General features: G+C 38.7%; 1 protein-coding gene across 1 annotated transcript in view; it reads right to left on the bottom strand.

The window, feature by feature from the left end:
- slx4ip (SLX4 interacting protein) overlaps positions 1-24,867 on the bottom strand; it is a 48,924-nt gene that overhangs the window by 8,770 nt on the left and 15,287 nt on the right. Inside the window, exons 5-6 of the mRNA XM_079856278.1 lie at positions 7,725-7,802; positions 6,530-6,618 (exon numbers count right to left, since the gene is read on the bottom strand). Of these exons, the coding sequence (XP_079712404.1) occupies positions 6,530-6,618; positions 7,725-7,802 (167 nt within the window). The remainder of the gene's footprint in view (positions 1-6,529; positions 6,619-7,724; positions 7,803-24,867) is intronic.

The following is a 24,867-nucleotide window of genomic DNA, read 5'->3' as shown; positions in this document are numbered from 1 at the left end:
ATGTCTCAACAGAAATCGAGACACATCAGACCAGGCAACATTTTTCCAGTCTTCAACTGTCCAATTTTGGTGAGCTTGTGCAAATTGTAGCCTCTTTTTCCTATTTGTAGTGGAGATGAGTGGTACCAGGTGGGGTCCTCTGCTGTTGTAGCCCATCCGCCTCAAGGTTGTGCGTGTTGTGGCTTCACAAATGCTTTGCTGCATACCTCGGTTGTAACGAGTGGTTATTTCAGTCAATGTTGCTCTTCTATCAGCTTGAATCAGTCGGCCCATTCTCCTCTGACCTCTAGCATCAACAAGGCATTTTCGCCCACAGGATTGCCGCATACTGGATGTTTTTCCCTTTTCACACCATTCTTTGTAAACCCTAGAAATGGTTGTACGTGAAAATCCCAGTAACTGAGCAGATTGTGAAATACTCAGACCGGCCCGTCTGGCACCAACAACCATGTCACGCTCAAAATAGCTTAAATCACCTTTCTTTCCCATTCTGACATTCAGTTTGGAGTTCAGGAGATTGTCTTGACCAGGACCACACCCCTAAATGCATTGAAGCAACTGCCATGTGATTGGTTGATTAGATAATTGCATTAATGAGAAATTGAACAGGTGTTCCTAATAATCCTTTAGGTGAGTGTATATATATATATATATATATATATATATATATATATATATATATATATATATATATATATATATATATATATATATATATATATATATATATATATATATATATATTATTTATTTATTTATTTTTGTACATTCAGTAGCCAAGAGATCCATCTATTATGAATAATGTGCTCTGATCATTTAGAACATTTATGCTTGGAGAGGCTAAAGCAAACCACAGCAGCATCCTCACCCTTTTTTTACCATCATGGAAAGTCTGAACATAGTCTTCATTGCGTAACATTGCTGTCATCACCAAGATGATGCCTTTGAGGAGACTTGCGTCTAATGTGACACAGGCTTGCTTATTTGGAAGCTTCGTTTCAGTTGGTTGTTTGAACTAAATTTCTTGTCACCACAGCAAAAATAATACAAACAAACATGAAGAAATGGAGAGAATCTAGAGCTTAGACACCCTCACATACCTCAATGCCCGTCACCCTATACAATGAACTTGAGGAAAAGCATTTGCCTATTCGATGAATACAATTAAGAACAACGTTTTATTTCTCTTAGTGATAAAATACACAAATGGTGTATGACTTCTCCAAGTACCTGTCAGAACAACACTCCAGCCATCTAAACCAGAGCACTTACATGAAGAGTATCGATAAACCATAACCACTCCAGAAATCCACCTATTTTCTGTGAATACAAACCAGATTAGGTGACAATGAGTTTGGCCAAGAAGCCCTGAATGACAGTGTTATGTGGCTTGCTTTTGGAAACCGTGAGAAATTGAGATAGGAGAGGAACAAAGAAAGGATAAAGTTATGTCCATAAACACTGTGGCTCTCCCCAAAGGGAGAGAAGGCTGTAAAAACACATCTGCCCTGAGCTTTGATCCCCCGCTTCATTACAAGGCTGCTATCTGCACCGTTCTTCTAGCATACATCCAGAAGTACAGATGGGGCACCATCAAAATACTAAACTTGCTTTCTTCTGTGAATCACAAAAAAAAAGATACTTTTAGTCAATGGGTTCCAAACAATACTGTACAGCATGGGTGGCCAACTTCGGTCCTGGAGAGCCACAGTCGTGCAGAGTTTTGCTCCAACCCTAATCAAACACACCTGAACAAGCTAATCAAGGTGTCACACTTGCTAAGCATGGTAAGCGAATCAGCACGGAGAAGAAGAATATGACAGACTTTATTTAACAGAAGACTTCACAAAACCAAATTTAGTGAAGTATTAACGAGAACTGACCACAAGAACTAAAACAGTCAGAATATATACTGAGAGAACACAAAGATGATTTAATAAACACAGGTGATACCAACGAGGGACTAATGAGTAACTAACAAACTAGAAAGCAATAAATAACCTAGGGGACAAACAAGTGGCAGGAAACTGAGAACAAAGGAGACATGTGACTGAAGATAAACAAACTAAGAGTCCATGAGGGTGAAACTAAGCATAATCGTGACAGTACACCCCCTCCAGGAAGGCGCAAACTCGCGCCGTAACAGATGAGACGAGCGAGGGAGGGAGGGGGCTTTGAAGGTGGACGAGGAGCAGGTGAAGGGCTAGGAGTAGGCAGATTGGCAGGTAGTCGATACCAGGGAGTAGTAGATGTAGGTAGCAGATACCAGGGAGTAGTAGATGTAGGTAGCAGCCAATGGCCTTGATCAGGGGCGAACGGATGGAGACCCAGGCCACAGCCAGGACTGCGCTCCATGGCGGAGTCACTAGAGGGAGGAGCCATGGTGTCTCGACACCACCCTGGGGACGAATGGAGGCAACGATGGAGGTGGAACCCACCATGCAGATGGAGAGCCAAGGCAGTGGAGAGACATAGAAGACCTAGGTGGCCGCGACAGAGCCGCAACGGATCCCCCGAGATGGAAGGGGGGATCCGGAGGGCAGAGGTGAAGCTGGAGCGGCTGAGGGCAGAGGTGAAGCCTGAGGGAGGGTGGAGCTACCCAAAGCCAAAGGGGTGTAAAGCTGGAGAGCAGCGAATGCGTGACGATGTCCGACCCAGGTGGAGCCGATGGTCCGAGGGAGCCCAGCAAGGCCGAATGGCTGACTCACTTTCAGTGGCGGGAGGGTGGGTAGGGCACACTTCCATTCCCTCATACTCCACGGCAATGGATGGTGCAGCCGGCTCACACACCTGGTCAGACGGGGTCCCCTCAGGCTCTGAGGTGACAAGGTGTTAAGAGTTATTACAAAGCTACAGAAAGGTGAATTTTTATCAGGGTGCAACTCTGGTAAAACTCTGCATGACTGTGGCTCTCCAGGACCGACGTTGGCCACAATCTTCTTTTTTCTCCCACAGAAGAAAGAAAGTCACACAGGTTTGGAACAGCACGAGTTAATGATACATTTTTGGGTACTATCCCTTTAAATTAATGTACTGTATTTATTAAATGAGTAGAGTCAAAGATACACACATTTGGAACCGTTTTATTGTAACAAAAGGTACTTCAATTTAAGAAAAACTGTTAAGAAGAATCTAAATATCCATATATTTCCCATCCCCAGCTTAGATTGATTTAAAAGTTAGTAAGATTTTTATTATATTATATTTTATTTTATTAAAACAATATTGTATTATCCTTGCTGGATATATAGCAAGGATGCTTTAAATAGATCAAAGCTGACATTTGTAATGTTACAAAAGACTTCTATTAAAAGTAAACGCTGTTGATTTGAACTTTCTATTCATTGAAGAATCCTGAACAATGTATCAGTTTCTATAAAAACATTAAGCAGCACAACTGTTTTCAACATTGATAATAAGAAGAAATGTTTCTTGAGAACCACATCAGCATATTAGACTGAAAATTCAGCTTTGCAATCACAAGAGAACAGAATAGAGAACAGAATAGAAAAGAGTTATTTTAACTGTGATAACGTTTCACAATATTATGTTTTTATTGTATTTTTGGTCAGGCTTGGTGAGGGTAAGAGACTTTTCAAATAAATCTTTCAAAAAATCTTACAGAGCCCATTTTTATAAAAGGTGGTGTAGTATATACAGACCCAATTTAAGCTAGACACCTTCTCAAGGTGTTTCAGAGAGTACATTAAAAGGAAATGGAAGATATGTCTGCCGTCTCAGTTGTGATGACATGATGCTGTGCTGACTCTGCACCCGCAACGCTTTTTTGCTACACAACAATGAAGGATCCTTCCCGCTTGACTAACATCAGACCACAGCACAGGATGTGAATCACTCAAGGAACCGTTAATCTTGCTTTGACAGAGGATACAAGTCACCTTCCAGTTCATGAAACACCCCTTCCAGGGTTTGAACCTGTGACTTTCCAAATAGTACCAAAAATCTTTTTCATGCTCTCTCTTGCTGCAAGAAACCACGTGTTACATCACCGCTCGTTCTTAAAGCCTAACCTAATGACCTCTGGATAGGTGTTATGGCAGCTCTGAGCGGCTGATATAAACTTTGTTTTGCAAACTGAGCACTAAATCAAATGGAAGGACCACAGACAAATTCCCAAACTGCCTCAAAACATGTGGCGTCATTCAGACTCTCACTGTCAAGCTCTGCGGTGTGAGAAACTCACCATAAACATATGACAACACTGGAAGAACAAATTCACTGAGCCATTATCATTTTCAAATAGAAATTCTACTTCGCATGTGACTCATACAGCCGAGCTGCATTTCTTATTATGATTATTTCGATTATTATTAAGACATAACTTTCCTGGCTAACTTCAAGCTAAAAAGAGAAAGAAAGAAACTGTATGAAAAGGCTCCCACTGACAAATTAGAGTGGAGCAACTGAAATAATTGTTTTGTCATGAGAGAAACTGCAACTCACTCTCCTGATGCCTCTTTCCTCCAATCTGCCAAATAGCAAGAGCACCACCGCAAGCTCCTGCTAACCCTTCCTCGCAGCATATACAAGCACAGAGAACCACATCCTGAGGAGGGGAATGCAAAAACAAGGGCCCTTGCTTCCATGAACTGGAAAAGCGGTTACACAATGTGAACTTTTCACTGTCGAACTGGATAACTTCACTCGAATTATTACAATTCATGCTTTCATTGAAAGCCAAAGCAACGCAGGAAAAAATGTCTAAAAAGAAAAGGTCTCAAAGAAAAACAACGCCAAATGATTCAACTCAAAAAAGTACCGACATTAATGGCAGAATAGATGGGAGACTGTCTTCGTCCTTGATGTCCACCCAAGGTGGGCGGCTCTGTGCAGATTTCCCAGGATTCTATTGGGAGATGGAGTAGAATCAACCAAGAGTCTCAGAGGGAAGAAGTGGACATGAAAAGATTTGAAGATGATCTGATTGGGGCGAAGATGATGACAGATGATGACTCGGGACACACAGCAGGAAGTCAAACAAAGACACTTTCACTTGGACATTTGTGGCTCCGGAGATCCTACCGCTGAGTTTCCTGTTGAACCAAATCACAGTCTTCATACCCACACACAACTGTTGCCATAAAAGTGGGTGAGTAAGAGGGCATGTGTGTGAGCCAAGTAAAACTGTGGTCTTGTTTCCGTGGCAAAATACATAGTGTACCAGTGATGCAACTTGTGATTTCAGAATGAGAATCCTGGATTAAATTTCCTACTGCAGCTTCAAGATGAATAACTCTATAACATCTAGGGATGTATAAAACAACATATTTTCAATCAACTCATCAGTGCATTCCCTGAATGACCTCTCAACAAATTGGTCTTTAAAGAATAAAGGGATATTTCACCTAAAAAAAAAATATGTTCATGTTGTACCAAACCTGTATGACTGACTGACTTCCGTTGAACATTAGGCTGATCTCAGCTTCACCTGACCCTGATTGGATGTGTTTCTTAGAGGAATACACAAAAGATGCATAATTCTTGTTTTCAAAACTAGCTAGATGAGGGCAACAGAATAAAACAGAAACTAGTCTAGAAGTCATCAAACATGAGAAAACTAAACCTAAAATTGCTTCTTTTTTTATTAAACAGTGGTTTACAGAACAAATTGTGTCTCTGTCATTAAATAAATACAATTATAACTAAAATTTCTTAAGGATAAAAAAATGATCTCTGCTAATGCTGTAAACTATATAGGTAGCCCTTACTTGCGCATTATTTTACCTCCACCAGCATTTGTATATATACACACACACACACTTACAGAATTTCATATCAGGAGCGTTTTCTATAGATGGGTCAGAAATCTTTAATATATTTTTATATATTATATATATTTTAAGATATTTTTAGTACTTTGTACTTTAGTAAAATTACAACACAATTGCCAATATTTAAACAGCGTGTACATACTATTTTTCTTCACAAAGTTTACAAAAAAAACCTGCTATAAACTGTCGATGTATGCGCTCAGTGGTCATATTTACATGCTGCACTCACTGATGTGTAGAACGCAGTGCTCCATGTCTTAGGCCAAATGCATTTAGTGGTCCACCTCAGAGAGCAGTATAGAGCCCAATCAGCCCTTTCCAACTACTCAATTGTCGCCCCATAATAAGCGAGAGCGGAGAACAAAAAACATAGGAATTAACTACATACAGAGTCCAGAACCCAATTCATGACATTTGCAGAGAATGGGTTCAAGATTGGGAAACACCATACATTAAAGACACATGTTATATATACCGGTAATATAAAGAGCTGGAAAATAACTAGTCACCATCTCAGGCAAGCCCACAGACTGTGCACAGGATAAAATCAGTTTACCCCCTCAATAACAGTTAGACAGTTTTGTTAACTTATAGTGTAGCCAACTGTTTTTAAAGAGGGTCACTTTACTGTAGCTTAACTACATTTATTAAGTAAACTGTAGCTTGGCAAGCTAGTTTCAAAGTAGCTTCTCCAACACTGATTATAAACATTATTTCATGACATAAGCAGCTCTTACCACATCCAGGTTCAGATTTCCACTGGGAAGTGCAGAATTCTCTGGAGGACTGGCACGCACTACAACACGCTCAGGAAACACACGCAACTCTGTGAAAGTAAAAAAAAATGACTGATGAAGCTGTAGCTAAATTGATGTGGAAACCATTTAGCAAAATATAATATACAGTAAATGTTCTGTTTGAAACGAAGGGCGAAATGGGAAAGGAAGGTGAAAATATGCATGAATAAATTCTCACAGACATCTGAAGTAAAATAAAGATGACTAAGATGAACAGCATAGACTGACCTCAATGCCCTCTTCATGGGAAATATCGAATACTGTTGAAAAAGCTTTATTTGTTTTTTTTAAGAAAATGGCAAAGTTGCCATAAAGTTGAATGTCAACACTTGGCGACTTCACGTCCCCACTGCCCCTCAGTCAATAAAGTTTCAAATATGTAACTCGATACAAGTAAAACAAACCACATTGTTTGATGTATTTTCCGGTTTATTTCCTTCAAACTTGGCCAAATTTAGCTTAAAAATGAAGGCCAAGCAAATTGTTGGTCAGCTACATTTTCTTCTTTTTGTTTTTCCCAGATCACTTAAAATAACCTATACCTTATTAGTCTGTACGCTCCTACTTTGTTTGTATTTCTTTGAGCCATGTTAAACATATATCATGTACAATGATGATTGTAACTTGCTTCAGAGAGTCTGACATGCCATACCTCTAAAGATACAGTGAAACTTTAGACTAAACTTGTTTACTATGATAAGCACACCACATTTTCCCTGTGAGCTGCTGTCAAGCCTGGCTCGGGTGGACTTGGCTTTAGACTCAAATATTTTTTGAGCTCTGCCTCTATTAGGACGGAGTGCATTCGTCTCTTACTGTCTAGCCAGATATAATGGGTGGTTTCTTCAAAGAAGTTTCTCTTAGATCTGTAAAAATTTGACTTGAGACCACAAGTTCAGCACAAAACGTATTTTGAATCATTTTCTGAGTTGCCAGCTAAGTGAACATATTTCAGTCGACTTTTTCCAAAATAAAAACGATCCGGACAGTGACCTCCGACTGAGCCTGACAGCTGTATGAACTAATAACAACACAGGTGCTTCTGATACAATCATCTGTTTCATGAGGCAACTTAATGTGGAAAAAAATACTCGAATCAGTTTTCTTTAGTCTAGGAGGAGAGGAAATAAACTACCTCTGTAGTGCTGCCTGACTATGCATCTCAAGTTGACATGTCGTTTCATGAAGTGCACCGCCAGACGAACATTCCCACCTGCAAAAGAAAATACAGTTTATGGTCAAAACAGTTAAACATCAAAACATATTTAGAACAGGTAATATTGAAACAGCGAGGGCTTGACATGTTAGGCTAATCATGCAACAATTGCATTTGGGACTGCCTGTTTGTTTAAACAAATCCACGTTTACGCATGAGGAAACTAAATGCAAATCAGCGCTGCATTAAATGATAGTCTGAGTCACGTCTACTGTACTGAACATGGACGTTATCAATTATATATGTGGCCAACATGCAAAAGGACAGAACAAAGGATTCAAATGTCTGCCAAATATGACACTGCTCAAAGGCGGTTTAATGTCTGAAAAATACCAAAGCGTTTAAGCAAATGATCAAGAAGCCTCATCATAGTTCAGGCATGAACGTAAGCAGTGCCAGGGGCTTCTTGGCCTTTGAAGTCCACTGTAACAAGACTGACTGAACGCAGAAACTATTTACAGCCTCTACTGGTGGGAGAGTTTTATGAATTCATCCTTCATTCCTTTGAAAACAGCATATAATGTGCCACTTTGCCTGCATAACCTGTATTTTAGACTGCAAATCTCTCTAAACACTGGATGAGTGGCTGAAAATTAGCACTGAACACTGTTATTTATTATTCTTACACAACTCTCTGAAATACTCAATTGTGATTGGTCTATCTCTGCATTCTGAGGTCAAATATTTTAGTATAATAACGGCTATTCTCTATAATGGATGAATAACACTGCTAGTTTTGTCCCTCTTGTGATGCATTCAGCAATATCGTTTTTCTCACATAATAAAAGAAAGTGGGATAATGTACAGTCAGCAGGTAATTACCACAAAATAAACCTCTTCATTATGATATAAGACCTGATCATTCTGTCAGCATTTCTTTTGCAAAGGTAAGATGACAGGTGAATAAAATAAGATTTATTATAAAATTTTCTGTTTGCACAATTATGTTCACACAAAGGAAGAAGTGAATAAATAGGGTGTATGCAAAGGCCAATCAAACTGATGAATGACATCCTTCAAAAGGAATCAGAACAGAACAAGCATTCTGGATATTACCAAAAAATCTATTCAAAGCTCAAAAACTCTTTCAAAAAGGACATTTTCATCGTAGACCTTCTGTTGTGGACTCAAGTTAATGTCATTCAACTGATCTGAAAGCAGTTTCTAATCTGAGAATATTATACACTATATTAAGCAATTTACAGTCCATATACAGGTGCTGGTCATAAAATTAGAATATCATCAAAAAGTTTATTTATTTCAAGAATTCAACTTAACAGTTGAAACTAATATATTATATAGACTCATTACATGCAAAGTGAGATATTTCAAGCCTTTATTTGATATAATTTTGATGATTATGGCTTACAGCTTATGAAACCCACGAAATCAAAATCCCAGAAAATTAGAATATTACATGAAATCACACAGTAATTACACAGTGATACCATGGTCATTGAACCAGGTTTTGGTTCTTTTGGCAGTGTGGGCAGGTGCAAATCCTGCTGGAAAATGAAGGAAGCATGAAGTGCTCTGAAAATGTCCTGGTAGACGGCTGCATTGACTCTGGATTTAATAAAGCACAGTGGACCAAAGTCCTTTTTTCTGATGAGAGCAAATTTTGCATCTCATTTGGAAACCAAGGTCCCAGAGTCTGGAGGAAGAATGGAGAGGCACACAATCCAAGATGCTTGAAGTCCAGTGTGAAGTTTCCACAGTCTGTGTTGGTTTGGGGAGCCATGTCATCGGCTGGTGTTGGTCCACTGTGCTGTCCACTCAACGCAGCCGTCTACCAGGACATTTCCAGAGCACTTCATGCTTCCTTCAGCAGACAAGCTTTATGGAGATGCTGACTTCATTTTCCAGCAGGATTTGCACCTGCCCACACTGCCAAAACCTGGTTCAATGACCATGGTATTACTGTGTAATTACTGTGTGATTTCATGTAATATTCTAATTTTCTGGGGTTTTGATTTTGTGGGTTTCATAAGCTGTAAGCCATAATCATCAAAATTATAACAAATAAAGGCTTGAAATATCTCACTTTGCATGTAATGATATTAGTTTCACCTGTTAAGTTGAATTCTTGAAATTAAATCAACTTTTTGATGATATTCTAATTTTATGACCAGCACCTGTACAGTGGGGAGAACAAGTATTTGACACACTGCCGATTTTACAGGTTTTCCTACTTACAAAGCATGTAGAGGTCTGTAATTTTTATCATAGGTACGCTTCAACTGCGAGAGACGGAATCTAAAACAAAAATCCAGAAAATCACATTGTATGATTTTTAAATAATTAATTTGCATTTTATTGCATGACATAAGTATTTGATCACCTACCAACCAGTAAGAATTCCGGCTCTCACAGACCTGTTAGTTTTTCTTTAAGAAGCCCTCCTGTTCTCCATTCATTACAGTGTTTCCCACACATAGACTAATTCGTGGCGGTGCGTCACAGAATCAACACCGGCCGGCACACATTGCGTTTCGTTATAAATTCAGTTCATTCAGCTGCATTTCCTTTCCCTGCTCTCCCTCCGTCTCTCTGTCACTCACGCGTCTCTCTCACAAGCGATTTTTTGTAAAAGATCGGAAAGACCAAAGTTTTACGTGGAGCATTTGGATATTTTTATTATCACTGGGTGTGAATTGTGCTAAAAAAAAAACGTTTTCACGTTGCCTTATCTTCTCTGAAAAGCGTTCCACCCATTCAGCTGACATAAAAAACACCTTCAATAAACAAAACAAAACTATCCAATGATGAAATGTTTTCTGTGTTGACAAATATTGTATAATTGTATAAAATACTTTACAATAAGGTTCCATTTATTAAACTCTAGTTAACAACATTAGTTAACATTAACTATTAATAAACTGCACTTCTACAGCATTTATTAATCTCAATTAATGTTAATTTCACCATTTACTAGGCTAGCCTACATTATTTAAATCAAAAGTTGTATTTGTTAACATTAGTTTGCGGCACTGTGTGAAGTAACAAAAATACAGCTATTAACACCTCTTAAAATGAGAATGTAAGTGTGCTTACCCCATTTTTTTAGAAAGAATGGTTAGCAAGATTTAACCTTAATATACTACTGTATTTTCAGGTTATCTAGGCTATATGACAATGTGTAGAACAATTACCAAAACAATCTTTTAGTTTAGACTGTTTGCGGTAAATGCAGTTGGGTTGTCGAGGTCAAAACTCTAAATAAGCTGTGAATCAAATAAACTTACTATTAAATATGTTATGTCATTTTTTTAATCTTACACGGAATGTTTGGATTTTGTGAAGGTGTGAATCATTTTTGATTAATATTTAATATAATAAAGTTCTGTGAAACGAATTATTAACGAAGGAACCTCGGTCTGGGGCACCATGCAAGATCTCACCTCATGGGGCATCAATGATCATGAGGAAGGTGAGGGATCAGCCCAGAACTACACGGCAGGACCTGGTCAATGACCTGAAGAGAGCTGGGACCACAGTCTTAAAAAAAAAAACATTAGTAACACACTACGCCGTCATGGATTAAAATCCTGCAGCGCACGCAAGGTCCCCCTGCTCAAGCCAGCGCATGTTCAGGCCCGTCTGAAGTTTGCCAAATGACCATCTGGATGATCCAGAGGAGGAATGGGAGAAGGTCATGTGGTCTGATGAGACAAAAATAGAGCTTTTTGGTCTAAACTCCACTCGCCGTGTTTGGAGGAAGAAGAAGGATGAGTACAACCCCAAGAACACCATCCCAACCGTGAAGCATGGAGGTGGAACCGTGGAAACATCATTTTTTGGTGATGCTTTTCTGCAAAGGGGACAGGACGACTGCACCGTATTGAGGGGAGGATGGATGGGGCCATGTATCGCGAGATCTTGGCCAACAACCTCCTTCCCTCAGTAAGAGCATTGAAGATGGGTCGTGGCTGGGTCTTCCAGCATGATAACGACCTGAAACACACAGCCAGGGCAACTAAGGAGTGGCTCCGTAAGAAGCATCTCAAGGTCCTGGAGTGGCCTAGCCAGTCTCCAGACCTGAACCCAATAGAAAATCTTTGGAGGGAGCTGAAGGGCGGGATTGCCCAGCGACAGTCCCGAAACCTGAAGGATCTGGAGAAGGTCTGTATGGAGGAGTGGGCCAAAATCCCTGCAGCAGTGTGTGCAAACCTGGTCAAGAACTACAGGAAACGTATGATCTCTGTAATTGCAAACAAAGTTTTCTGTACCAAATATTAAGTTCTGCTTTTCTGATGTATCAAATACTTATGTCATGCAATAAAATGCAAATTAATTACTTAAAAATCATACAATGTGATTTTCTGGATTTTTGTTTTAGATTCCGTCACTCACAGTTGAAGAGTACCTATGATAAAAATTACAGACTTCTACATGCTTTGTAAGTGGGAAAACCTGCAAAATCGGCAGTGTATCAAATACTTGTTCTCCCCACTGTATGTAATAAAAATATAATAAAAACTTGTAAATTAAATAATTAATTTCAATTAATTTATTTTATTTAAAAAATAAATACTTGATTTTCTCAGTCCGAACCATAGGTAATGCTTATATATATATATATATATATATATATATATATATATATATATATATATATATATATATATATATATATATATATATATATATATATATATATATATATATTAGATTGCATGTAATAATATTAATTTTAATTATTTAATTTAATTATTTTTATATTTTTATTTATTATATTATATACACAGCACTTTTTTTCAGTATCTATCAAAATAAAATTAAGTGAGACACTAATTTTTAACATGAACCTTCATTATATGAAGCATTTAGTGATGTCAACATTATGTGTTCATTCACTTTTACAGTTGCCGGAGCAACCATACCCACTCACAGTTAACATGCCAAGAAAACAAGTTCACTCAACCCTCCTATTGTTGGAACAACGACACCACCATTCTGTTTTAATTTAAGAGACAGGAGGCAAAGGAAGAATGCAGCCTAGATCTGTTTGTCATTGTCCAAGGAATGCAAGATCCACTAGACGCGAAGGCAGAGCACTGTTTCTTAATCTGGGAGGAATTTGACGTCAAGAGAGGGGGCCTGGTGAACATGCTAGCTATCTGCTGGTGCAGCTGTAAACAAGAAAACAGGCATGGGAATCCATCAGCTCTCACTCTGTGCCCTGAACAGACCCCTCAGCCTCTTCGCCTGTCTGTGAGAGACTGCCATAGGCTGCCACAGGACCATAAAATACACACAACTATCCTTTGACCCCAAGTGCTAAAGCATATCGGTTCAGATCATAGAAACCATAAAGAAAAACAAACTCAATGTGTGCACTCTAAAATAGCCTCACCGTGATCCCTCACATCGAGAGCATTTGGCTATCGTCAGAGTGCGTTGTTGTTAGATGTGTTAAATGAGCAGAAATGCATTAGTGAAGACAGATTTACCAGCTGATGTCATTGCAGGCTCCACTAACAGATAGCTAGGTCCTCAAACAGGAGCTTGGTGTGCTTCTGCAGGTAATAATATGCAATTACAGTGTCTGCCAGCCACAAAACTGTCATCAGCAACCCCAGTATGTGATTGATGGATCTACCTCTTACTTTCTTCCACCTCACAAGTACTGCTTAACAGCAGCTCCTCTCCAGTTGTTCGAATTATTTACAATACCTTTTTCCTCCATCGGCAGTCAAAACTAACTGCACTGTAGAAACGACGGTACAATCTGTCACAGTAAAGAAAGAAGGTAGATTAGTAAAACTAGGTAGAACTTCCTGCACATACTTGCTTTGAAATAACTTCCATTGAAGGAACAAACATGATCATAAACACCGACAGAAACAACAAACAGAGCATTTAAACCCTATTAAACCCCAAACTCAAGTCACTGTATCCAAGATACAAACTAATTATCACAAATGTTATTTTATCCCACCTACGAGAATAATAGGCTATGGTAAGCATCTTGTTTGAAACCCCGGTGAGCCTGCCAAACTGGCTCCTGAAGTTGATATACATGTCAAGGTTTCAGGCGATTGGTGCTATTTTTTTTTTTTTTTTGCTTAAGGGAAGTGATACAAGACTAGTGGGAACAGCAACACCTACATTCACAGAACTGTTCATCTAAGCAATGCAGGTTAATATGACTAATAATATGAATCAGATGATCCCTTGGGTGTTCCTCTCCATCTCAAAGAATTAACCGAGGAGGATTTCGATATCAGATTTATATGCTTTTGAGATGGCTTGGACCTTAAAGCGCTTAAGGGAGAAAGGCAACACCGGTAGAGAGATCAAGATGGCACATGGAACCCAACCAAATTCAATGAGGGTGAAAAAAAGTGTGCGTGGACAGAATCAGCGTCTTACCTTTCCTGCTCCTAATCATTCAAGGATGCAACGAGCCGCCCAAAAAGCTTGGGAGAGTTATGGGAAAATAAAACTCTTTGGTCATAACATAAGTCTCTTTGCTAAGCATCAAGAGCCTAGGGCATGTTCTTTCCCTTTTTAACTCTGGTGTTGATGGATAGAACAAACAACAAACTGATAATCTGCATATTTCAGGAGATAAAAAAAAAAACATTTCATTCATGTCCATCCCAACTTAAATTGACTCATCCTCCCGCCTCCTAACCAAAGAAAAAAAAAAAAAAAAGTTTAATAGCATTGGTGTTTCTTCTTTTCCTTCACTTCAAAGAGGCAATTCCCAGGACAAGGCTGACAGAGGACCACAAAAAGGCTAATTTTGAGATATCAGCTGTTGGCTGATAAAAAAAGTTCTTGCAACTCCAACTCTTCTGGCCCAGGCCAGCATGCTAAATGTGAATCTCAGTGTCTTTTTGCAGATTAAGCACTTCTAAAGCACCCCTTCTTTAAGAAAAGAAAATACTGGAGTTATCTAGATAAAGACTGATGTTTACAGCAATGGTTCTCAACTGTCTTTGATTAAAGACCCAGATTTGTGGCGACTCAACACTTTATCAAGATTGCTTATCATGCAAAAGTAAACAAATGTGCCCATAAAATTAAGCTTACTAAAATTTGCTTTAAGTAAATCTTCTTCTTGTAAAGAAAATAATATATTTTCTGAAGAAAAAAACTTTTAATGAAAAACAGAAATATTATTCTACCAGATCTGTATCACTAAATTAAAATTGAAAATGTTTCATGTAAGTAGCATGTGATGTGATGTGATACGATTGAGATGCCCTCAGAGGGAAAATGTTCCAACAATCACAACATCCATGCAAGGCTTCGCTGACACTAAGCCAAGGCAGAAATATATACAGTACATCAGTACACACGCATGCATGACCCCTCCTGGAGCTTTTACCACTTCCTGGGAAAACAATAGAGAGAACAAAAAGTCAACAAACCAGAAGAATGTAAAGAGGAATGTGAAATAAAATGGAAGAGTGGGGTGAGTGATCCCTTGTCTCCGACTAGAGCAATTCTTTCCATTGATTCAGAGTTCAAAGAAGAACACGAGCTATAAAAATCTCATCAGCTCTAAACAAATGGAGAGCACAGACAGCTCAACATGCGAAAGAATAATAATAATAATCTCTCAGCACCACAGTCTAGATCTTGACAAGCCAGAGAGGTTGTACAATCTAAACACGTCAAGCTCTAAAAATGGACAACATCAGATGCGATTTCTGATACGATCCGTGATATCTGAGCATATAGCTACTGTGTGCAACGGACGATCTCAAAGCAATCTCACATACGTGAAAACCGGGGACGGCGGGTGGAGAGCGGGTGTCTAGGTGACCGAGTTGGAATTTGTAGAAATATTTTCTCTCACTCCTCACTTTGATGTGAATGATCACCCTCTAAGATCTTGTCCTTCGCTCTTACTGGGTCAGGGTGGGGCTCCCGGGCGATTGTGCATATGTGTGTGAGTGTTTCACGGGGGTCGCCACATGGAAGGGCCGAGCGGGGTTTTCCTGGAAGCACATCACACCCGGCTGCGTAACTGTAGCCTGGGCCGAGCGGTCGGTGTGTCTTATCACTCTGTTCAACGTCCACCTGAAACAATATTTGCACATGAGTGTTCAATTTAACATTTGGGTGACCCCTTCAGCATGGTTATGAAATGCTGCAATGTGGCCCAACAGGAGGATGCAACACATGATCAAAAGGAGAACTGTAAAGATAAGCAAATGGACTAAATCGCCTTCAGAAACCTCCTTCTATAGTCTTCACAAAATAATCAAAACCGAGACCAAAACCTAACATGGTGACATTTATCGACCAAAAGCCTATAATAAACTTTAACATGACACAGCAAAATGAACAAGACTGTGATCAGTCGCATTCAAACTGAACATCCCACCTCTTGTCCCAGCAGATGTTCCCTTTAATTAGAGCTCCTAACGCAACACTTAACTAATTGTCTACACCTGCACTATAAACGTATATGACATCATCATTTCTGTGAAAACGGGTGAGAACATCTAATTATTTAACACCAGCACAGCATTCTTGAATTAAACTTTAAATACTACAATGTCTCTCTAAGACAACATACTTTTGGCTGACATTTCTCTTATGCTCACCAAGGCTGCATTTACCCAATCAAATATACAATAATATAAATAAATATTATTACAATGTAAAATTACTGTTTTACATTTAATACATGTAATGTAATTTTTTCATGTGATGGCAAAGTTGAATTAACAGCAGCCATTTTTCCAGTCTTCAGTGACACATGATTCTTCAGAAACATTCCAATATGCTGATTTGTGTTCAAGTAAATTGCCTGACCTTCTCAGGGAAAACTAGTCCTGTCTGAACAGACAACAATTAGAATGAATTATGGTAGTATAACCATTTTTATAAGTACAACTTACACAGCATATACATATTTTGGTACAAACTATCCACATAATGATATGCAGGTACGGTACAGTAAATGCAGGAATCTGAGACCCTTAAGGATGTCACAAGGACAAACAGGGAAATGTGGTGTGAATGAGGGCAGAGAAACACATTCCTCCTGTTTGATTCCAGCAGATTAACGACGTGGGGAAGGCTTCTGAAAACTTGACTTATGTGCTGTTCTGCAGCGCTGAAGGTTTTGAACCTGAGCTAGGCCTGTCATTGAAACCAGACCTCCTCATCCCTGTCTCCTAATAAATCTATCCCGCTTATGTGTGCATTAAAACTGACTCACCTGGACAGCACACTGGTGCCTGCAAGGCCTTAATAATGAAATATGCCATTTAGTTGACGAACGATCAAACTTCCTTACCAGGCAAATATGCACATACTGTAGTTATAACAGTGGCCAAAAAATAATGATGGATTCAATGGAGAAAGGCACCATTAACCCTGAGCACATGACCTGCCATTTGATCCGCTCTTGGACCTTGAAATGAAAACGTTAAGTGGGAAAAAGCAGGGTGATCCTCTAAAACGATTTAGTAATTCCTGAAGTGAAGTTTGGTCAGGCGGCATGAATAGTCTGGGTTCACGGAGGCTGTGTCTGTATGTGTGTGTGAGTCTGCCTGACCAGATTGTGGTCGAGAAACAGTCCCATGAATCCCATACTGATCAAGCTCTCTTTCCCCAATCCATAATTACATACAGAGCCCTGTGGTGGGACAGCACCAGAGGAACACCGCTGACCCCGGACGAAAGACAGGGGTGTGTGTGGTGAGATCGAGTCATCCTGAATGTATAAACATCAGTTTCAGGCCAAAGGCGGGTGTGTTAAAGCGGTGTAGATTTGTGTATTTGGAAGTTTGTGTGTGAAAGCGTGGGAGAAAGGTCTGCGGAAACAGTCCGGCTGTCCAGGGGCTTTTCTGTACAGTGAGACGTGGGACTTAGGAGGTGGATTTGCACAGCAACTGCAACATGACAAAGCATCAAGGGCTAATTCTAGAACAAGGAGACAGACAGACTGACAGGCAGTCAAAAAAGCCCAAGGAATTTCGACAGCTCCTGCTCCCAGCTCTCCATTTCCCATGCTGGTAATCCTGCCTAGTCCCTCTCACATGTTCCAGGGCAGGTAACTGCTGCTAATGCCACCACATGCTTTTTATTTAAAGGCTACGGGGCACGTGGGCAGAAACAGGACGCTCTTATTGCAAACTGTTGGCGAGGGGGAACAGATAGAGGGAGACAGATAAAGAGTGAGATTTTTTTCTTTACACAAGAAATTTTAAATAGAACACACTAGGATTAGAAAAAAAAAAAAAAAAAATCTTACTGACCACAAATTAGAGTTGCCAAAAAGTACAGACTTCGGTACCAATGTTACTGAAATTTAAAAATTGTGACGATTTGAGTGACGCTTTGAGTGCCGTTGAGCGAAATCGTAAACACCTCTGGTTGGCCATTGTGTTCACGCGCTCATCGGATATGTCCGATGATGGAAGTGTTTGAAAGTTTTTTTTAAAAACGGGAGCGGGAGCATTTGAAAGCACAAGCAGGCATCTGTGTAAGTGCTTGGTGAAGAGCGTCATTGATGTATATTTACAACTTGTTTTTGAAGCGCTGATCATTGTAGCCAATCACAGACATATTCGATGAGCGCGTGAACACAATGGGCAATCAGAGGTGTTTACGATTCTGCTCAACAGCTCTCAAAGCGTCCCATTTTTTAAATTTCAGTATCGACTGATTTGGCAACTCTACCGCAAACCTTTGAACTGTAGTGTAATTCAATATCTACTGATATAGAATCATTTTGAAATCTTTCACATCAGCTGATAACCGATATGTTATAGATATATCAAGCATCACTAGATCTTTTTTTTTTTAAACAATTCAAATCAAAACACAAGTCAATTTGTCAAATCTTAAATTAGCTGACAGCATCAAATTCATTTCACAAGGAAGTGCATGTGAACGTAACCATATTTATCACTCTATACCAGCACCGTTATCTGCTGCTGCTGTGTGAAAGCAGCCAGAGAGAATCAGAAGTGAATGGAGCGCCGCAGCCGGTCCCACATCCCTCCACTCACTGAGTGAGATCTCACTCCCTCTGTGCCCTTGTAAACACATTCTCCAGCGGTAAGGCTATCTGCTGCAGTGCACTTGCGCTGGCTATAGGGCTGGGTCACAGGCAGCCAGCACTCCTTTAAGCCCTCCTCACAGGGCCTGCCAAGAGGAGTCAGCCTGGTACACTGTGCAGCGCTCGCAAAGCCCTCTCCCACGGCTATTAGTGACCATTCATCTGGGGAGCCTGGGAAAATGCATCTGAACCCGGCAGGCCATCAGGGGGAACAGCCTGCCAGGTGTTCCCTCCCCCTCTGCCACACCAGCACTGTAAGCCATGGCACCTGTGGGAAAGAGGAAGGGTCTCGGCGAGGAGGAGGGGTATGAAGCAGCCACCCACCTCTTTCCTCCTCCCCTTCATCCATTAAGACCTGCTAATCAGATCAAACACACTGACGTGGGGGAACGTGCACAGGTAGATGTCAGAGTTACCAAAAATGGGCGAAAGTGCAAACAGCTGCATTGTAATTGTAATTGCCTCAGCGTGGCTGAACTTGATGGAGGGCAACTTGAAATGTATTATGTGTGACACTACAGTAAAAGAGCATAAGAGCTACTTCCATTTGGACAAATAACCCTTACAATCTGTAGGAAACTAAGAACTAATGAGAAACGACCAGCACAAAAAAGTATAGTTACAATAGTTTACCTTAATGTCCACTACAATCAAACTGTCCATTTATAATATGTTTAATACATATGCAATATATTTACACTACTTAATTTTTTTACCTATATCGATATCTTCAAGGTTACATTTATTTAATAAAAAAACAAAACAAAAACAAAAAAACAGTAAAAACAGTATTGTTGTCAAATATTATTACAATTTAATTTTCCATTTTAATATATTTTAAAATGCATTTTTTCCTGAATTGGTGCTCAAGAAACATTTCTTATTATTCAATTCACATTTATTTGTCACATATATATATATATATATATATATATATTAGTGCTGTCAAACGATTAAAATATTTAATCGCGATTAATCTCATTAATGTCATAGTTAACTCGCAATTAATCGCACATTTTTATCTATTCTAAATGTCCCTTGATTTCTTTTTGTCCCATTATTTTTTTCTCATTTTAATGCTCTAATCAACATGGAAAAGTGGATCGGCTTGCTTTGTGCAAATGTTTTTTTTATTGAAAACAACATTGGCATATACTGTAGTGTTCAATTTCACACTAACATTCTCACTCGGAGCAAATAATCGCATCAGAGAATCCATCAAGTGGTATTTCAGACTGGACGTGCTGCGATGATAGCTCAGTTCACAACGACAAAACACACAGATCACTTTGGTCTTGTCAATGGAACCATTTGGCAACTTTTTAAAAGTAAACTTTCCATTCAGAATCTTATTGGCATCCATTTCGGAGTCTCGCGCTCGCCATCCACTCAAAGCGTAACGTTAGCCTACTACTCTTTGGCCGGCTCACAAACCCAAACAAGTGTGTGCGGCGTGCCGGTTGTTTTGTTTCTGGTCTAGCTAGATCCGGTGTGGTGTTGTAGTTTTTCTAACGTTACTAGTTGTTGCAACTGCATGTGAAAAAAACTACAAAGTTTGCTAGGCCAAAAAGAATGTTAATCTCGCGATAAAAAAATTGACGCTGTTAAAATGGGTTTGCGTTAACACCGTTAATAACGCGTTTAACTGACAGCACTAATATATATTATTGTTGAAAACACTGAAAACTAATTTTTTGCAGGATTGATAAATAGAAAGAACAGTATTTATTTGAAAACACTTTTGATCAATTTAACATGTCCTTGCTGAATAAAAGAAAAAGAAAAACAATAAAAAAAAAAAACATTAATCTTGAAAAACACTACTATTTCAACATATATATTTTTTAGACAAAATAGTAAAGAATGTTAATATTGGTGAGAACTATGATATCGATGCATCCCTAGAAAGTACCGAAATATATGTACATGGTTTGAAAGAGAAATTAGGTTCACATACCAAAAACTGTCATGTTTTCGTCAAGCTGATATAAAAGGAGGAGTGCACATTGAATGATGACAGTCCTTTTTAACAGTTATCGGTGAAACATACTTGGATTTCGGTCATGGCATGTTATACAAAAATGTAGTTTATAAATGCCAGTGGTGCTTTCATGTGTAACCACATAATTGTGTTGCAAGAAAACTGAGTCATCAGAGTCCCGATGTTTAGTCGATCAAAATCCTTGCTAGTGCCCAAATTCGATACACTGATTCACACAAAATCGATTTCACACAAATTAGTTACATTCCAAACTGAAAGAATGCGAAGTAATTCATTCATTAAGTTCTCAAATGTGTGTGTGCACAAAAGCAATCCAATTTCAAGAGATTGATCTTTTAATTTATGGGTTTTCCCAGAACAAAATACTCCTGGAAAAATGAGGTCAGAGAAAGTTAAGAAAAAGAAAACAAGCATCTCTTATGCTGTAACTCTAGCAATGAAAGACACTGAGTTGATTTAGCTTTATCTTAAAAAGAAAAAGAAAAAAAAAGAAAAGTTATTTGGCAGAAACTTTGAGCAACAATCTAATTAGCTCATGTTCTCCGTTTAAACCTAATAACTCTATTTTGAATCTGTAGCATCAGATATTAGGTTAAAGCACTTGAAATGTAGCAGCAAACAGACTCTCTGGGTGACAAACATAGTCAAGCAGGGGCTGCAGTGACTTCTTTCTTAAGATTAGGGATTAATCAAAAAAAAAAAAAAATCATTTCCCCTGAGTACAACAAGCATACCGTTCATCTCACTCCAAAAATCATTATTTCTTAATAAGGAGGAAAAGTCAGAAAGAAACCTTACTTTTGACATTTTCAGGGTAGATATGCTTCAACAAATGGCTACATAAAACATTGCAATCTGCTGTCTTCCAGCAAAAAAACATTTTCTTGGTTAGTGTGCCAAGAGTCCGGCTCGTGCTTCCACCAAGCCAAGACATTTGGTGGGAAAAGTTCCCCCTTTCCCGCCCTCTCCAAAGCATAAATAAATCAACTCACTATGAGCTAATGGGGAAGCAGGAGGTAGCCAGTCAGAGAGAAGCTACAAGGGCTGACATTTGAAAAATGGCCTTTGCAGCTGAGAGCAGAGCAGACTGCTCAGGAAATGTGTCGGCATGTGACACGCTCACTGGATATGATAAATGTGACATGCACGTTCAAACAACCACACAGAGGTTGACAATAGACACATCTAAGCTGAGACTGAACACAAAACGCCATGCTTGATGCATGCATGATGAAATCATGTAAGCTGACACATACAAGAGAGGGAAAAATATCTCTAGTGCATAAGTGAGTTCACACAAAAGGATCTGGGGAGAGTTAATAGCTGTTGATAGCCGACAGCTGGAGTGGTCACATGTTCTGTGACTGGGAAAATCGCAGAACTCTTTGGGTACATTCCAATCGCCTGAAAGTGTGTCGCGAAGTGGACTTCACAAGGTATTTGGACAATTTAATTGGAATTACAAACCATAGGGAATGTGCATATTCAGTCCAGCAGACTGCAAACAATATAGGAATCAAGGATACATTGAATGTCACCGCCATACATATTATAAATTAACCAAATCACATATAAAATTGTATATAAATATTTATCATTAAATGTAGGGGTTAAGTATAACCAATTATATTAATTTACTATAATTCCAATATATAATTATACATACAAAAAAGGATATTTCTAAATAAAACATGTATATTTTATATACATTAAATAATCAAGACATCACTAACAGATTAAGTAAAATATAATGAATATATAGGCTAATATAGAGCATATATTTAGCGAAAGAGTTCATTTCTCTAGCGAACTAATAAGCTGTGGACACTGAATGACTTGCCTGAGGTAAATTACATAAAGATACTTGTTTACAAGCTACTTTACTGATGTCTTTCTGCCGTTGAAACACTAATTGAGCGATTACACGAGATACGTTTCAGTAAGTTGTACTATATCTTCAACATACCTTCAGATGTTCATTCACGTTTATTAGGAAGAGAATCGCGTTCCGCGCGTGCAGCTGCTTAAGCTAAGGCCCCTATATAGTGATGTCACGCCACATTAATGAGCGTCAAAACGGCATTTATTGTTTGAATTTCGTAATAAAATGGAAACAATTTGAAAAAATTCTTATCGAAAATGACAAAAAGCGGAGCTTATTGTGATTATTGATGGTTAATGGTGGTTAGGCTACAACGCTGTATTCGTCTTGTACACATACTGTAAGACACACGGAAATTCGCGGGACGAATACGTGTACCGTTACACCCCTAAATACCATTTAATCAAATGTCAGAAGGAAGAAAAATTTGTTTTGTCACACAAGGTAAAGTGAGTTCAACCTCAACAATAGGCTACGGCTGGGCGCGTTCGGGTCGGGGCACCATTAGAGTATCGCAATACGTACCATGGGTGGTGTATCGTGATTTTTGGTTCAGTTAGTTACACCCCTCATATATATATATTTTTAAGTTTTAAGTTAGTTATTTATATCTTTTGCTGTAGTGTTGTCAGTAGGAAATATCAGTTTACATTTCCAAACATTCTTTTTGCCATTAATTGTAATAATCCAGTGAGATTTCTGTATGCACAAGGAATCTGACAACAGCCAGGATGATCTGATCTCACCATCATTGAGTCCGTCTGTGATTACATGAAGAAACAGAAGAAACTGAGACAAACTAAATCCAGAAGAACTGTGGGAACGTCTCCAAGATGCTTGAAGAAACCTTCCTGCAAAGCTACATAACAGTACTGTGAAAAGTACTGGCACTTGTGTTAAAATGCTGTAAAGTGAGAATGCTTTCAAAATAAAATCACAAATTGAATTTATTTATGATTTAACTTCTATTAACTAATTCAAATCAATATATGGTGTAATGACCCTTTGGCAAAATACGGCTTTTGTCCAGGTACACTTGCGCATAGTTTTTCAGGCAGCTTTGCAGGAAGGTTTCTTCAAGCATCTTGGAGACGTTCCCGCTGTTCTTCTGGATTTAGTCTGTCTCAGTTTTTTCTGTTTCTTCATGTAATCACAGACGGACTCGATAATGGTGAGATCAGATAGAGGTGGGCATAGATTAATTGTTTTAATCTAGATTAATCTAGATTCATTTTGAAATTAATCTAGATTAATCTAGATTAAAATGGCTCATTTGAATTCTGCCGAAGGCACTCAGAATATGTGTGCTACCCAAATAATGACTATAAAAGTAAGTCTTTGAGAACGGGTTTCTCAAGCCAGGTGGCGCATTAGACCAGGGGCTCATCTCCTGTTTCCAAAATGCATCACAAACTGCTTGAGAAAGCTGTTCTACTCATAGATTGTAAAAGGTTACTACTGTACTGTTACCGTCCGTAGGCAACATTAGGTAGGCCTATGTTATTATCAACTACTATAGGCTATCAATTAGGGATGGGGCGATATGGCCTAAAATCCATATTGTGATATACATTGCAGCCTCTTGCGATAACGATATATATTATAATAAAACCATTTCAGAAGAGGTTACACAGACCCTGCTAAACAACTGCTAAATGTTTTTTTTTTGTTTTTTTTTGTTTTTTTGAAAGGGTGTATGTAGTTTTGAGAACATATATTGTGCAAAACTGTAAGTATACAACATAATTTTGCAGATAAATAAAATTGAAGTACACTAGCTGCAGAGACTTAAGTAGGTCTAATGTTTATTATGGCTTGCAGCTTATGAAACCCCAAATTTAAAATTAGAATATTGTCTAACTGATGTCTTTTCAGTTAAAAAGAAACACAACAACGATTCTTAAAATCGGGCGCAGACAGAGATTATGTGCTACACCACTAAGATATATTGGGAATAATACGCGCACGCTGGTATTCAGTGATATGTTTCGTTTTGAATTTGAGGTGGTAGAACGGATTAGTCGTGTTAACTTACCGAACTGTTACCCCACACACTCTGTCTATATAGTTTGCTATATATATATATATATATATATATATATATATATATATATATATATATATATATATAATACATAGAATA

The sequence above is a fragment of the Squalius cephalus genome (genome assembly GCF_949319135.1).
Source record: "Squalius cephalus genome assembly, chromosome: 21".
Taxonomy (NCBI): Eukaryota; Metazoa; Chordata; class Actinopteri; order Cypriniformes; family Leuciscidae; genus Squalius; species Squalius cephalus.
This window is presented reverse-complemented; position numbering and strand designations above follow the sequence as displayed.